Source organism: Dermatophagoides farinae, chromosome 3 (assembly GCF_024713945.1).
Source record: "Dermatophagoides farinae isolate YC_2012a chromosome 3, ASM2471394v1, whole genome shotgun sequence".
NCBI lineage: Eukaryota > Metazoa > Arthropoda > Arachnida > Sarcoptiformes > Pyroglyphidae > Dermatophagoides > Dermatophagoides farinae.
In genome coordinates, this window is record NC_134679.1 from 3547392 (window position 1) to 3564973 (window position 17582).

Consider the following 17582-nt stretch of genomic DNA (forward strand, 5'->3'; position numbering starts at 1 on the left):
TGAAGTAAGAGAGAAAATAGGATTCTATCTGAATTGATTATTTTTATTGGTGGATAATAAATAATTGGTTTAGTGATTTTGGTTATATTTTGGTTATACTTTTTTTTTATTCTTTGATCATCGTTCTATAATCATAATATTGATTCCAAAAAAAAGTGATATATACTAATTATAACATTTGAATCTCATATACCGGTAATCACGATACAATTGGCCAGAAAATCAATAAAGATTTAATAATGATTTTCATTCCGAACAAATTGAAACAAATGCTAATGAAGAATGAAGAAAAATGCAGACCATAGTTCTGGTCATGAAAAAAAAGTGTACGAAATAAATTTTCTCCAGAAAAAAAGTTTTTCGTCCACTTTTATTTTGGGTACATTGAAAGCAATCACGTCATAAATTTGTACCCATTTTCATCACACATGTACAAACTAAAACTTGACCGAAAAACGTAACATTTAAAAAATATAAAATTCGGACTAATTTTTTTTTGAGGGGGGAATTTGAGCATCAACAAAGGAATAAACAAACAAACGAATAAATAAACAAACAAACTAAAATATTATAGTAGAAAGAGGCATTTCGAAATTCAGCAATATTTTTCCTCAATGAATATTTTCTCATTAATGTTATTCATAATAATAATGTACAATACATTCATACTATTCACATGTAAATTTATTCTTGTTTCAACAATTTTTGTATTAAAAAATATCTTCCGGATAGAATAAAATATCCGGCCATATTCTGAACGCTATTTTTTGTTGCTTTATTTTTGGATTAGCTTTGATTTTTTGAAATTTTTGTTATTCAATAATGGCTATTATATTTTGATCATGATGGATATTGTACGTATTGTTTTGTTGATATTGTTTCAGTTATAATAATTCTGGTTTTTCACTGAAAATATTCAAAGAAACTTTTCTTCTTCTTTTTTTTTGTTCCGTCAAGAGGAAATAAAAAAAAAATCAGATTATTAGAATCTAACTACATCATGAAAGAATCACTTTGAAAAAAATAGCCACATCAACATGTCATGTCATGTCATGTCTATTGATTCTTATGGCAAAAATGTTGACAAAATGGCATAAATAGAACGGAAATACAGTTGAATCAAGATAACAACAATAAACAAAAAAAATGGTTAACACTTAACCAAAATCAAAGTCGAAACGATTTATGGTATACATAAAGAATATAAACAAGCAAACATGAACGTCTACAACAACATCATACATTTATTTCAAACGAATATTTGACCAAACCACTACAATAGTGAATTCAGTGTTTCAATTTTTGTTTTCTCATGAGATTTATTTCATAGTTGAAATACTGATTTATTGTGTTTGATATAAATAGATGTGTATTGGTTCTTTTAAATTCCAATTCAAGTTTCAATTTAATTAAAAATTCATGATTCTACATAACACAAACTTTCGAAACAATGAATCACCACTATATTTCAATCAATTGTAACCAACTGTGAAAAATATATTCAATTTTTCCTCTTGACTTGCGAAAGAATATTGTCATTGGTTTTCATTTTCATTTTTTTTCTATTGGCAACGACAATATTTTTTCCTATAATAATGATAGTAGTCCCAAAAGAATTTCATTTGTGAATTTTTTTTTTGTTATTTGAAAAAAAACTCATTCATAAAGTTGATATATATATGAAAAAAGAATTTTTCTAAACCATATGCCCCATTTTAGTGATGAATATAAGATTGATAAATAGATAAATAATAACAAAAGAAAAAAAAACTTTTTTTTATGCCTTAAAAATGAATTTTTATCTACTGGGCAGTATCCGGATGGATGTTTTGTTCGAATATGTTCAAAAAAAAAAAAAAATGGAATTATCATCACCGAAAGAAAGGTGGAAAAATTTCTATAAAAAAACACTACTATTCAAATACATAATACTTGAATAGATAAGATAGTAGAGAGAGTGAGAGAGAGAAAAAAAATTCAAGGATTATCATTGAAATTGATGAATGAATTTGCAGCTATAACTATTTCCAGAAACAACATTGAAAAAAATGGCTAAAAAATTGAAATATCTTATTCATAGTGTTCAATGTACAATGTGGCATATATCTCATCATCATAATAATAATGGAAAATGCATAATAATGAATAATGATTTCATGACAAACACAAACATCAAACAGTAAAACTGATCAAATCCGAATTTAACAAAATAAACATACGAATGTATATAGTATGTTTATACTGAATTAATGATTGATCTATCTATATATATGATGACAAACTTGCAAAAACAAATTCATTACAAATGTCAACATTAATTCGAATTCATTTATTTAATTGCAATCAAATGAATATAATCTTTAATCCTAATCTTTGTTAGTTGATTTCTGTTTTTTGTTGTTGTTGTTGTTGTTGTTATTGTAATTATGTACCAAGATGTTGGTTTTATTTTCAAATACAAAAACAACAAACAAGCAGGAAAAAAAACAGAATAAATTCCGATAAAGTAAAAAAAAAATTGTGAAATGTACTATCATTATAGTGTGGTCATCAAATAATGATGATGAGAATAATAAGAATTTGATGATGTACATGAACTTGTAACAAAAAAAAAATCAACAAAGTTGACACACACAAACACACACACACACATATATACCGAAAAATAATTAAATGAAGCTGAAAGAAATACATTAAACAAGAGCTAAATCTATCATGATTCTTTACCATCACTGAACATTGTTCATTTTGAATTATTGTACACATTTACCAGAGAGAAAAAAAAATAAAGAGCTACATTACATGATTATCGCATCACTATGTCGGTTAAAATTTGACAATAAACATTTTGTATACAGTACATTTTGGTTATGTTCCAAAATTGATTTTGAACGTAAAGCGAAATAACGTTAATCGAGGCAGTGTATTATACTGTATATATGCAATTTAAGTCAACCGTTTTTTTTTTTTTTTTTGTTCACGTTTGAAACCCCTGCCTTTATTTTTTTTTCTGCTTATAGAAACAATCGCTGTTAACTTTTATATTTCATTAATAAAAAAAAAGACAAAAATTCTTGAAAAAACAAGGATGTTGTTATAGATGGTGATGATGATGATTCGAATCTTTGGTCATTTCATTTTATATTACAAAAAAAAATACGAGAAACAACAAAAAATTAATAAATAAGTAGATAAAACAAAAAAAAAGTCCATTATTTATAGGATATGAGATTATATGTACTTATTACTTGTACATTTTTTTTTCATTTTGTTGAAAAGATAAATAGACATTAGATGGATGGATAGAAGAAGGATGGACAGGTCTAAAAATAAATAAACAAAAAAAAATTATTTGGTCAGTATGAGAAGGATTTTTTTTTTGCTAATAACAACTTGAAATGTGAAACGAAAATGAAAATGACACGAAACGTGACCTGTAATTTTGATGATGATGAAATATTTTTATTTATTTTTTTTTGTCAAAAAAAAACCATTCTCTCATATATATATGGAACAATTGAGTGGATGGAGAATATGGAGTTTGCACTTGTCATTCTGTGGTTCAATATCCGGAAAGGAAATCTTTTTTGGATAAAATAGGCAATATATTGTTTCCATAGACATTGTTATTTAGTACTAAAAGGGAAAATATCAATGTCCCTTTAGGGTGAATATAACGAAAGTCTTAAACAAAAAAAAAAAAAAAATACAATAAAACAGACGTGTCTAGTCGGAAATATATGTAGGTAGAGTATACCTTGATGGCATTTTTTATCAATTCTACTTTCATTCAGACAACAACATATGAAAGGCGGTGGTGTCAAAATTAAATTTGAAGTTTAAAAAAATTTGAATTCATATCATTATTGCAGTTGTCGATTGTGGATGATGGTTTTATTATTATTATTATTGAATCAGACAATCAGAATTTGAATTCGAATTCGAAACAAAGTATTTTTTGTTATTCGAAAGTTGGAACGAAAAAAAAAATTTTGACATTTAAAATTTTTTTTTATTTTTGGTTTTTCAGCTCAAGTCAAAAAAAAAAAGAAAAAAAGAAAAAGAAAATCGAAATTCTCTTTATTTTGAAAGTCTGGCACCTGAAAATTTCAATTATGGCTACGGTGACAGACTGTGATGGGAAAAAAAGTTTAATTTAATAAAAAGAACAAGAATGAAGCAAACGAAAAAAAAAAATATAAAGAGAATAGTGAAACATCTTTTTGGATGAATTGAAAGTTTTAGCATTTATACTGTTACCAAACAATGAACACAAAAAAAAATAATAATTGATCAGACATCGATTTATTCGATTGAATGGATAATCATTCGATTGTTCATCAATGATGTATAGTATACGATATAAACAATAACGACAACCGAAAAAAGTACAATCAATTGTTGTCATTTGATGTTTGATAATCAAAGAAGAAGAAGAGAAAAAAAGGAATTTGTTTTCATAAATGATGGATGGATTGAGCACAGACAAAAGAAAATTTAATGGATAATAATATAAAGGATGAATGACGATATATTTTTTTGTGTAATAATCACTTTGAGAAAGAGAGAAAAATAGAAAACCAAGAATGTATTTCGTATAGCGAAAAATAGATGGCATGCACATATGCAGTAATAAATTCATCATCAAAAACAACACACTGTGGCAGCGTTTTTGAAACAATCAACAATGTGAATTTGAATATTATCAAAATATTGCTCGAATAATAATAAATTGAATTGTTCTATATATGCATATAATCAACCAATTTAAACACTACGTACGTATATAGCATTCGGATGAATCATCATGTGAATTTGTAATAAATTGTTTGAATCATCATTGAGTTCAAATATGACATCCATAAATCATTCATTCATCATTTATAAATGGTCGATGATACCATACTTGGATAATAATAATAATGTTGAAATTTCCATATTTGATTACAATTTGTTTCTATTTTTTTTTGTTCATGATGATGATGATGAAAACTTTATATTCCAAAAGTATTTTTGATCAATTTGTAAGTTTTTTTTTTTAATTAAATCTCAATCAATTCGATTTTTTTTTCTCTGTTTACAAAAAATGATAACTTTTTAGATTTTTGTTTTTTTTTCACATTTATTTCGAATTGTAATTTTTTTCTTATCTTTGAAAATTCTCATCATCTCTTATCTCGGTGGCAATTTTCAAAGATTAAAAAAAAAATTCCCCAGAATTTTTTATTCATTGATGTTTTAAAATTATTGTTAAGACAATTTCAATTGTATCTGTTGTCTGTGTCTGTCTGTGTGTGTGTGTGTGTCTGTGTTTGTTTGTTTGTTTGTTGTTTTTCATAATTTCTAAATTTAGATCATATAAAAACATCAAAAATTTATACATGACCAAATGAAAGATAAGTGAGAGATAGAGAGAAATCAAGTAATGTTGGTTTTTTTTTCACTTTCCAAAAAAAAAAAAACATTGTTGATTGGCAATGCTGATATTATATAACATTATAACCTACTACAACTACTATTATATTTATGTATACACACCAATCTTGAGATGTGAATGATGTTTATGAGAATCTTTTTTTTTCGCATCATCATCATCATCATCATCATCATTATTATTCATAATTTTTAAGATATCGTAATAATTATTCAACAGCAGTGAAAAAAGAAGAAAAAAAAATCTGAACACAAAAAAATAAAGTCAATGTTCTTGTTATACTATAGTAAACTCTTGTTTTCTTGGAAATATTATTATTTTTATATATTAAACATTACACACACAGTTATTATTAATAATTAATCATCATGATGATTATCAATGTTGGTTATTGCCCTGGTTTCTATGAAATTATTTGTTGATTTTTTTTGTTTTGTTTTGAATGAAGGTTTTGTCATTGAAAAAAAAAGATTGAAAATCAATTCAAACAAATCAAGGTTAGTAGAATTGTATTCAAAATGTCAACAAACAGTATTGATTGACTGAATAATCCTATTGTTATTTATTGTTGTTTATCTCATCAAATCATCATCATCATCATCATTATTATTATTATTATTTAGGATGATTTCAGGGATGTAAAGAAAAATGGATTGAGATTGTTTATATATATTCAAATTAGAGAAAAATATAGAAAGCTATTTTTGGTCATATCTGAACTACCAACCCCAGAACAAAACAAAACAAAAAAAAACACATTCTCACTTTAATCTCTGGACACTGGACTATACACCGCACAGCACACCTTTTTTTCATCAAAAAAAAAAAAAAAAAAATAGATTGCTACATACACAGCTCTCGGTTCTTTAATCGAACACCATTGGATATCCAAATCAAGATAAAAATAGATCGACTTGATATGTTTGTGTGTATGTGTGTGTGTGTGTGAGAATGGTCAAAGCATTTTTCTTTCATGTGAATGATGATTATGATATAGCCATGTTGATGATGGTTATGATCATTTTCATAACATCATAAAACCAAATCTACAAAAGTGTTCCTTTCTCTCTCTCTCTCTCTCTCTCTTTTCTTTCTATATCTTGCTCTTGTTTTCCATCAAAATTTGAATGTAATGATTTGATCACATACACACACACACTCTTATTTTTTTTTCTGATCATAAGAACCTGAATGACCAACAAGAGCATTTGACCAGCGATCAGAAATGTAAAGAACAGAAATCTATTTTCAGATTTCATGTTATTCCTTTTTGCTATCCCCTGTATATACAACTCTATTACATTAGTTTAGACATATGTTAAAGTAAAAGAAAGAAAAATGTATTTTTTTTCTGAAAAAAAATGAATCCGATTTATGATCGAAAATGATGACCGATCTGATGACAAAGAAACAAGTTCAACCCTTTATTTGATTTGTGATGATGATAATGATGATAACATTTCAAATTTAATCAGACCAAAAAAATAAATATGGATCATCCCCTTGACATAACTTAGTTTTGAATGATGAATGAATGGATTGTTGACATATACAAACACACACACACACAAGCAGAGAATAGTCCAAAAATTTTATTTTCTCATAATGGATCAATGAACTTGAATTTTGAAAAGAAAAGCAAAAAAAAAATTTGAATGAATGAATGCATTTATATGTGTGATATATATAATTTATAGTTTTCTTTATTTATTTGTTCATTTGACTATTCAATTTTTTTTCTGTGTGGTTTAGGTAATTTTATTTGTTGTTTTGGCTATTATTTATTATGATTTATAATAGAAATTTAATCTCTTGAACACGATATGATCGGTTAGTAAGATGATGATGATGATGATGTTGTTGAGATCATTTATACCCAATCACGAAATACGCAACATGATAAGTGAATTCGGATGAATTGGAAAAAAAAATCCTTTCTTCCCCCTCCTCTCCCCTCAATGAAATTGTTCACTTGAATCCTTTTTGTAATCACAACCACGCGTAAAGGAATAAAACAAAAACAATAGAACAAAATAGAAAAAAATGTTTTGACTGTTGAGAATGCAAAAAAAGGCATTTTTTTCCAACGAAACAAAAATTTAATAAAAAAAAATCTTCATAGGCCAAAATATTAGTGCCCGAAACAAACGGAACGAGTAAACGGAATTTTAATTAGCTCTTTTTTTTCTAATAGTATCTAGCGATTGGTCAAGACTGATTGAATGAATGGCTGGCTGCTGCTGCCTGACTGTTTTTCGTTTCACGTACCATTGCACATTGTGTATTTATAATTCGAGTTTTTTTCTTTCTTTCTGATTACCCAAACCTAAATAATGTAGTCTCTAATTCATTGATTTTGCAATCATCTCTTTTATCTTGTTGGTTGATTTATTCGTCATCTGTTAAGTGGAAAAAACTGATTATCATTTACGATTTTTTCTTTTTTTTCATTGATTTACGATTGTATTGAGTTTTTTTTTCTGGCTTAAAGCCGACTTTCACTCATCTGACATTTGGAATGGCTGACTGATGATGATGATGATGATGATAACCGCAACGGGCATTTTAACTTCATTTTTTTTCTTCACTTGTCGAGTATTTCTGTTCTTAAATGGGTGAAAAAATCTAAATCCGGTTTTAGTGCATGCATACGGCACGAGATGATTGTTTATGGAATCATTGGATTTATAAATATAACGATGAATTTCTTTCGATATTTAATTTACATTTATCCATAATGAATGATATATCAAATCCATAGGACACACACACACACATATATATGATTAACCTAGATTGTGAGAAAAAAAAGAAAAAACACTGTAATCCAATAGGAATTCATTTAACCGGCATTCATTTTTCCGGTTACCAGATCAATACGATCAAATAACTGGATTTTTTCCATCATTTATCATTGTATCTAATAATGGCGATCTTATCAAATGAAAAAGACCTAGAAATTTCAATCACTTAATCTGACTTTCATCTGTGTGGTTTTTTTTGCACTTTGATTCGAATAAATAACCCTGATGGTGATGATGATGATGATGATAAATTAAATTCCAAAAAAGATGATATTTTTATATATTAATGGCCATTTATGGAACATTCATGCTCATCATATATCGTAAGACAAGATTAGCCAATTGATGATTTTTTTTTCTGTGTTTTCTCTACATGTTTTTGTTCTCTTTTCATTTTTTAAAAATTTCAATTTACGCAAACATCTATAGTCACATCTATAAAGATCATCATCAACAGTAATTCAGATGGTGAGAGAGACAAACAATATCAGAGTGAATTGAAAAGAGAACGAAAGTTATTTGAAATGAAAAGAGATTTTTTTTTTTTTTTTTTTTGATGACTGGAATATTGCGGTCTATATTGACTAAGTTATTCGGTCAGTCAGTCAGTGATTTGTTATCCATTTCATTGGTTGAGTTTTTTTTTTGATGAATAATTATGATTTTAATAATGACGATGATCCGATTGTCATAGATGATCATTATCGAATCATAATTATTGTGAAGATCTAGAAGAAAAAAAAATTCAACACCAATCTCATTATTTTGATTCATTTTCGTTTCACCATAATTCATGTGTACCATCAAATCATGATGCTGTTGGTATCTTGATAAGTTTTTTTTTCACTTCTGTATATCGAATTTTATTCATTTGATTTTCTATCAACAAAAAAAGAAGCAATTCATAAAGCATTCTTTTCTTGTTTCTTTTTTGTTCATCATCATCATCATCATTATCATCATCTGGAACACATCGTGTCTACTTCATTTAAAAGCAAAAAAAAAAATTCATTCAAGATAACCATCGTATTCACACACGCACACACATACATACACAAACACACATAAACGACAATGGTTCTTCATCAAAGGTAATAAATAATTTTTTTTTTTGCTTTTTTGTTCATTCAATTTGACATACATTTAAACGTAATTGAACCGTCGAAAACGTCATTAGTTCACTGTTTCGAAACAATCATCAACAATTTTGTTGTTGTTGTTGTTGTTCATTCATTCATTCATTCATGTTGTTGTTGTTGTAGTATTTGTGCTAGTGAATTTGTGTGAAATTCAAATAAAAAAAAATTGATCAACAATTTCAAAAAGATAAAAAAAACCTCAAGCCTTACCACTCATCAGCAGAAGAGGAACCTGTTTCATTGATTGAATGAAGAAATGATGATGAAATAAATCATAGATAATGATAATAAAGAGAGCAAGCAAGCAAGTCACAGGGCCACAAAAACAAAATTGAACAAAATTCCTAAATTCTTGATTTTCACATGTTTTATTTTTGTATAACACAATCTCAACCATCACAGGCATTTTTTTTTGCTGCTGCTGCTGCTGCTTTCATGTGATATAACCAAGGTCTAGATGGTCAAGTTTCAGATTTCATAAAAAATTTGTTGTTTTTTTGCCGTAGTTTACATCTGATTTGTGTGGCATGTGTAATGTAAGCTTTATTTTTTTCCCTTACGATATTGTTTTCAATTTCATTGTCGATGTCCATTTTTTTTTTTGTTTTTGATTGTGGATCTATAATTCTCTTCAGCTCTCCACTATGTTAAGTAGATTAAATCTTAATACTCATGAAATATGGACGTTTTGGTCATCTAATTGACCCAAAGTGCCCTTGTATAAAACAGCTTATATCTAGTCAACAACAATCCAACAATTTCATATGTTGAAGAGAAAATTATTAATAACGAAAACGACAAAACAAGATTGCTGAACAAAAGGCCTACTTCATCCAATTCGTTGCAATGACAATAAGAAAAAAAATTTTCAATCGATAAAATAATAAAATAAAAACGGAAGTTTCAAGATTGATGCTGACAGGCAAACAAATAAAATAACAAACAAATGAAACACATGAAACGATACTTTTGGCTAATTTACTCTCTGATTTGGTTAAAACGTGAACTTAAATGACAAAACATTTGAATGATGGTGGGCTATACAATGCTTCCGTCGTATTTTGATATCACGTTTTGATTGTGACATGTATCAATCAATTTCTAATCAATTTTATTCAATATTCATTCATTGTAAATTTATCAAATAGATTGCTTTGGCTTTACATTCGTCATTATTGATATTGTGAATTTTTTCGTCACGATCAAAAATTTAAATTACCGTGATAGGTGTGGAAAGTTAAAATCTGTTTTCACTTCTAAAATTTTATATAATTTTAAAATCTAAATATTTATGCCATTTCATTCAGCGTTTCCTGACTGTTCTCATGGAATTATTAATTTTTTTTTCATTTCCTACTTTAGATCATTGGTGGCAAATATGTTACCTCATCGGACGCCATTCACAATAATTATAGCCATTTTAGCTGCCGTTATCATTGGTTCATCTGCCAATAGCCAAGATAATAGTCATCATCATAATAAAAATGACGAAATAGTGAGCTTCGAGTTGCCCACCGAAACCGAAACCGATACTCATACTCATCATAATCAACAACAACGACAATCGCAAGTTCAACATCTGCATCATGAAATATCGCCACCGATCAAGCGACAAATTTCAAATAATCCTAACTATCAATATTATAATCTTGAGCTGCCAAATACAAACACTACGAATTTTGTAAGTTATTAGCAAATTGTTGTCGAGATTTAATTTAATACAATTTCATTTTATCATTTTCATAGCAATTACCACCTGTTGAGGATCATTTTATCCATTATCATCAACCACAATCACAGCCTTCACGTGATCAAACACAGCCGCAACCTGTTCATCGTCATCATTCACTTTCTAATCATCATAATCAGCAGCCACAACAAGCGCAATATCATCAACCACAGCCACAATATATCCAACCACAATCACAATCGGCTAGCAACCAGGATCAATTCAATTCGATTCGTCGTTATCCACAGTTTCAACAAAATCAACCGCTAACAAATAATGAGCCATTGATTTCAGTCATAAGCGGTGCAAATCAATTTCATCCATCTCAATCGGTCTCATGGAATCCACCACCAACGCATTTTCCACCACCACCAATATCGCCACCTCAATCATCTTCATCATCTTCAGTTTTGAATTCAGCTCAAGCACCATCATCATTGCCCGATTCGATCAGTAATATTCCACAAAATTCTCCACAATCATCAATTGTATCATCATCACAATCGAATGCCAATCAATTTAATGCTCAGCTGGTTGATTCTTCCAACAACCAACGAACAAATTCACGAAGTCAGTCTCAATCGTTTTCGCCATCAAAACCAAGTGAATCTTCAGTACAATCACAGCCCGCTTATCCATTCCAATATGAAGATTTGCAATCAAATGCAAATAAATCGAGAATAAATTTTCGACCGGGTAATCATAATTTATTGGCCCCGATTTCCGAACCACCACCACCAGCACCAGATTCTACGCCAATACCAACTCGATCAACAGTTCCACCATCGTCAACACCAGCCATAGCCAATAAGACAGCTCCAACAAATAGTAGCGATAATAAAAAAGATGATGTCGTTATCTATTATTACTATTATTATGATGATGACAAAAATGCAAAAAATGATCCGAACAATGAACTAGATGCTATTCCTTCTTTAGAAGGATTTGATGGTGGTGTTAATTCCCAATCACAACCACCGTCATCATCACATTCACAATCGACTGTTGGTAATCCACCGGGTAAAATCCTTGTTAAACAACCGGCTGATTCTCATAAAATGATGACAGATCTACATTCTGGTGCCAACGTTAAACCACTTGATATATCGGCAATTTTAAATCCATCTACGTCAAATTCCGAACATAGAAAGCCAACTCAACCACAGCAGCAATCATCATCACAACCAATCACATCGACATCAGCTCAAATTCAACAACCGTCACAACCTTCTATTTTGCCACCAATAACTAATCATACGAGCCTTGTGTCAAACATTTTCCGATATGGAAATCAGCAACAATCACAACCTGTAACAATATCTACTCCTCAAGCTCCATCTCAATTGCCATCACATTTTGAACCAGAAAAAATTCAACCACAGTTTATAGGTATCGAAAAATTACCAGAACACGATCAACCTCGTATTTCTTCGCCTCAAATACCGGCCAGTACTGCAGTTCCAACCTTAACTTCACGAACATCAACTTTACAGCAATATTCAACTACCACTTCCGCCCGACCACGATTCACGACTACCACAACAACAACAACAACAACAACTCCTACGCCAAGTACAACGGAAGCATCGACAACAACTGAATCACCACGTAGACGTTTTGGTAATCGCCGACCTGGATTCGGGGCTCCAAACCGTTCTACTCCATCATATAGAAATCGGTTATCAACTACAACTACTACAACTACAACCACTTCAGCACCACCACGAACATTTACACGAGCTCCGCCTGTTAGCTATAATAATCCAGCGGCCGTTAATCTTCGCCGTAATCGTCCATTATCTAATAATCGATTCCGTCGTCCACAACGCCCGGGATTCGGTTCACCCATAAATGATGAACGCCATTCTGGAGATGACCAACAAGGTGATGGCAAAGAACAAAATCCCTCTTCAACGTCTACAACAACTACAACAACAACAGCCGCACCACATCGCACAGCACAAGATCAATCATCACCTTCATCTAGACGTTTCGGTAATCGAGGGCGATATGGAGGACGAGGTAGTTATCAACCACAACCAAGTACTGGACGGCCGAGTACAGAAGCATCATCAAGTACGACTGATACTGCTACACAATCTACCACAAGACGTCCAAGCGTTTATGCAAGCCGTAATCGACCCCAACTTCGTGGTGGTGGTGGTCGATTACCGTTCTTACGAAATCGAAATCGCAATCAACCTGAAGAACAATCAGCCATTTCATCTACAACGGAAACCACTGTGGCCGCTTCTGTTTCTGCAGCTTCAGACGACCAAGGAAATGCTGGTGGAAACGATGAAACAGCAGCAGCAGCTGCTATAGAATCGGGTTCACAGCCAGCATCTGGAAATAGTGATTCTGATTTAGAATCACAACCTGCTTTAGGTGAATCATCTTTATCATCAACCCCATCATCATCAACTGAACGGCCTAAAATCGGTGGTGGACGACAACGACCTGCATTGTTTGGAAATCGACCAAGGCCAAATCTATTTGGACGAAGAGCTCCAACGCCAGCTCAAAGTGCCTAAATCTAAACATGACTGTTTTAAACAAATTGAAAGGCCATTTAATTTCATTCTATTTATTTCTATTTTTTACGATTTGGATTTTTCAACTATTGGATATTCGATTAATTTTTAATAATTATTCATTTGTATTTATTTTCAGATTTTCAATCACTATTATATCGTGTTTATGTACAAAATCAAAGAAAAAATCAACCATATAAGCGAAAAAAAATTCGAATCATTTATTTTCGGATCAATATTTTTGAGTAAATTTACAAATTAAATTTCTTAATAATAAAAAATTCAGTTAATTGAACCGTTGAGTTATGTTATTTTTTTCTCATTGACAAAATGCTTGGAATGTTTAGAATGATTGTCTGATGTCTAGGAGATTGTGATATAAATAGATTGATGTTGATGATGTTCATGGCCATTATTGATATAAATATCATTCGAAGTGTATGATGATGATCGCATTTTTTAGCTTTGCCTCCAGTTGAATGTAGTTCGTTCTATATATACATATAAAATGATCAACAATTGGATTGTACCCAAAATTGTAGCTTAATTGTCATTGAATATTTTGTCAAAATCATTGCATTGTAATAAGATGCGAATTTTAACCAAAGGATTCGGCTAATGATAAGGATGTCGCCCGTGGTGACGGGATTGTGATTTTTTCAACGATTGGAAATGGCCATACAAATTACGGTCGAAGATCATTTCATCCCATATCTAGTGCTCATTTTTAACGTGTTTATAGCACATTTAGCTCGATCAATTTCAATTCGCATTTTACCTATTAACATTCATATTATTATAAATGAATTAATTTCAACTATAGAATTATGTGCCTGCTGTGCTGAACTTGGACCAGTTTGGGAATTACATGGTAATCATGGTATAGCTATAGCATTATTTCTTTTATGTGTTTGGTGGTGTCAAGCATGGGGAGATGCAGAAGCCTGTCCTTGTGGTCCGGTAGAAGAAATGTTCATAATGGGAAGATCGATTAATTCGCCAGACTTGATAAAAAAATTAACGGGACAATTATTAGGCGCATGGCTCACTTGGAAGTAAATGCTAAAAAAAATAAACATAAACAAAATTTATTAAGTTGTAAAATCTGTTTCTGTTTAGATATACTTCTTGGATCTGGTGTTGGCATTTAACCGAACAACATCATCATCTACATGAGGCCCCATGTGAAGCATCGTTATATGTTTCACCTCTATATGGTGCTTTGATCGAAGGTCTAATCACATTTATTAGCCGTATCGTTGCGCTTGAATCGGAAAAATGGAATCACATCATTTCAACTGTGGCTAATTCAATGACAAGTGTATTACTCGTTTTATTCGGTAAGATATCAATCGATCGTACGAAATTATATTAATAAACATAAAAATTAATAAAAATTAAAATAGCACTCAATACAACTGGTGGTTTTTTCAATCCAATATTGGCTTCAGCTTTGATGATCGGCTGTAAAGGCAATACATATTGGGAACATTTTCAAGTTTATTGGTTCGGAGCTATGGTCGGCAGTTTGTTGGCTCGATGGATACATAATAATTTATTGGATTCAACCACAATCAATAAAAACAACAAATATGATTAAACTAATGCAAAATCAAATTTCTAATCATATTGAACACGTGTTGAATAAAGTACAGATCGACGAAAAGGTGTTGATGGTGGTGTGGATGTGCCAAAAGATTTTGTTTTCTCTGGTTGCCTAGATTTTTTTCCAGTATGCGTTTGTGATAATATAATCGAACCATTACCATTGTGTTGAAGTGGCGAGGCAATTGAACAACGACTTAAAGAAAATTCACCGGCTCGGCGAACAAAACTGGATTCATCAAAACTGGTGCACAATGAAGTTAGCGAACGAATCGATTCGTTTGGTGTACGATCGTTTTTGTCTATATCAGTGTCTTCTAGTGGTATATGTGTCAAAATACCATTTGACCAACAAATAGTAATCAAACAACCAGGATCAACGTAATTGTCATGAAAATTCATCGATAGACATCGAACGTTTTTTCCAGAAGTGAATGCCGGTTTGAGAATACGAAATGGTTGAATATTTAGGCCAGGATTTAAACTGGTGCTAAATATTGCTATTGTTTCCATAGGATCTAAAATAAACAAATGTTACAAAAATTCTCTTTATAAAACACAATACCTTGAAATGAAACCACCAATTTGGTGCATTTAATATCCCAGCATAACTGGTGAATAATCGGTAGAGAAGTTATGCCATCCTGATTGAAAAATTGTCGTGTGTCAAGTATTAATGTACATTGATCACTGGAACCGCCACCAACGTCGTCGGCTTCGGCTCGATCATAAAATGTTAATGCAAAGATTTTGGATGATTGTTTAGGCACAAACAACATGATCATTCCGTTTGGTCGTAACCATACTGCAGTTTGACAGAGTTGTCGATTGTGTTCAGGGGGGAATGTCCAAAATTTGTAAGACCATTTAATCGATTCGAATACACAAATTGGTTTAGAGCGTAGGGTTGTCAAAGCCAATAGCCGTCGTCCATCAGGTGACCATTGAAGTGAGGTCAGTTGAGGCAAATGAATCAATGATGAAAGTTGTTTCATTCGAATAGATTCGATTTTTGCCAATTGACATTTATCATCGAATCGACACAACGACAGTGAAGCATTACGGGGTGAACAACTGACCAACATATTGCCATTCATATTAAATGCTAAACTGGTAATTGGACTTTGTAGATGTGTATTCACGATTTGTAATGAAGGCTGCTGCCTGGTAGATAAAGATTCTGCTTTGACTTGAGCCAGTAAAGCTGGGGATGATTGAACAACATTCGTCGATAGGGATTCAAAACGCCAGATGAGTATCTTATCACGACAAGCCACAACCAATACATTATCCAATTTGGGATGCCAACACATTGAGGATATTTGTCTTTGATGAACATTTTTCACGCATGTTATATGATTTAATGGCCGTTTATGATCGGCCGAATATACATAAATAAGATCATTGACTAATGCCAATGCACATCGAAGCGAGCTAGGATGCCAGACAAACGTACGTACTAGACCAGATTTCCACCCGGAATTCAAATTGAATTCATTTAATAGATCATCATCGGAATACTAATGATGGAACGAGGAGATATTAATAAATCACAACACAATTGTTATCGAAATTATAATTACCGTATCAAATGGATAGAAATACATATGAATTGCAAGATATATGGAATAAATTTGTAGGATGATTAAGGCAAATATGTACAACAATAATAGGCCATAATTTTTGCTATTCGTTGGTTTGCCAGAATGATTGTCATCACTTTTTTGTTTTGATTGTCGATGATATTCATGATACGATTGTTTAATAAAATTCAACATAGAGATGAATCCTTTTGTGCGATAATGACGCAATAGACGAACAAAAAGATTTTGATCATTTCGCTCAACAAATATATCACGACAAAGATGTTCGGGTGCCAATGCTGGTTTCACAATATCATCATTTTGTATTAAAATTCGAGGATATTTTTGTCCCTGTAATGAAAATGGTCATAAATGAACAATAAAATTAATGTCATATTTACCATATGATTAATGAGATCAGAATCAACAAACGAATCATCAATCAGAATTTGTTCCATTGTTGATTGAACAATATTTGAATTTTTAACTTGATAATGAATATCAGCTGAACATGCACGCCGGTTTCATCAGTCAAAAAAAACGAATTATTCTTAAAATAGTCGCCATCTGGTTTTTAAAGATGAATATACAATTTATTATTCATTATCGATGTGGTATTTCTGCATACAGCTAGCATGCGTCAAAAGAATTTCAATTTCCCACCCTTTTTTTTCTTGATTAGTAGTAGCATTATAAATGAAGCTGAGGGCTAAATAAATGACTCATATGAAGCACTCATGCCACTTCTTTTTGT

At 30.9% G+C, this 17582-nt stretch overlaps 3 protein-coding genes across 4 annotated transcripts; 2 read left to right on the forward strand and 1 right to left on the reverse strand.

Annotated features, from left to right (window-relative positions):
• The first annotated feature begins 4748 nt into the window (after positions 1-4748).
• Positions 4749-13935, forward strand: LOC124494516 (uncharacterized). Of its 2 annotated transcripts, none has more exons than XM_075729376.1 (3): positions 4749-5024; positions 10740-11058; positions 11124-13935. In XM_075729376.1, the coding sequence occupies exons 2-3, from the start codon at positions 10756-10758 to the stop codon at positions 13638-13640; spliced, it is 2820 nt and encodes a 939-aa protein (XP_075585491.1). In that variant the 5' UTR covers positions 4749-5024; positions 10740-10755; the 3' UTR covers positions 13641-13935. The 2 variants fall into 2 exon arrangements, with proteins under 2 accessions (XP_075585491.1, XP_046913650.1); XM_047057694.2 differs by lacking the exon at positions 4749-5024 and adding an exon at positions 8853-9329.
• A 98-nt stretch (positions 13936-14033) lies between these two features.
• AQP (aquaporin) lies at positions 14034-15797 on the forward strand. The gene is made up of 3 exons (XM_047057696.2): positions 14034-14695; positions 14760-14980; positions 15047-15797. The coding sequence occupies exons 1-3, from the start codon at positions 14313-14315 to the stop codon at positions 15238-15240; spliced, it is 798 nt and encodes a 265-aa protein (XP_046913652.1). The 5' UTR covers positions 14034-14312; the 3' UTR covers positions 15241-15797.
• On the reverse strand, positions 14946-17414 carry Aladin (aladin WD repeat nucleoporin). Its single transcript, XM_047057695.2, has 4 exons — positions 17230-17414; positions 16829-17179; positions 15811-16765; positions 14946-15763 (listed from the first exon to the last, which is right to left on the reverse strand). The coding sequence occupies exons 1-4, from the start codon at positions 17284-17286 to the stop codon at positions 15261-15263; spliced, it is 1866 nt and encodes a 621-aa protein (XP_046913651.1). The 5' UTR covers positions 17287-17414; the 3' UTR covers positions 14946-15260.
• Positions 17415-17582: the final 168 nt, after the last annotated feature.

Coding starts and splice junctions, on each gene's coding strand:
- LOC124494516 (XM_047057694.2), top strand. Junction 11,059..11,123: donor ATACAAACACTACGAATTTT/GTAAGTTATTAG, acceptor TCATTTTCATAG/CAATTACCACCTGTTGAGGA.
- AQP (XM_047057696.2), top strand. CDS start 14,313: ATGGCCATACAAATTACGGTCGAAGATCATTTCATCCCATATCTAGTG. Junction 14,696..14,759: donor GGCGCATGGCTCACTTGGAA/GTAAATGCTAAA, acceptor GTTTCTGTTTAG/ATATACTTCTTGGATCTGGT. Junction 14,981..15,046: donor TGTATTACTCGTTTTATTCG/GTAAGATATCAA, acceptor AAATTAAAATAG/CACTCAATACAACTGGTGGT.
- Aladin (XM_047057695.2), bottom strand. CDS start 17,286: ATGGAACAAATTCTGATTGATGATTCGTTTGTTGATTCTGATCTCATT. Junction 17,180..17,229: donor CTGATCTCATTAATCATATG/GTAAATATGACA, acceptor TTTTCATTACAG/GGACAAAAATATCCTCGAAT. Junction 16,766..16,828: donor ATTTCTATCCATTTGATACG/GTAATTATAATT, acceptor TTCCATCATTAG/TATTCCGATGATGATCTATT.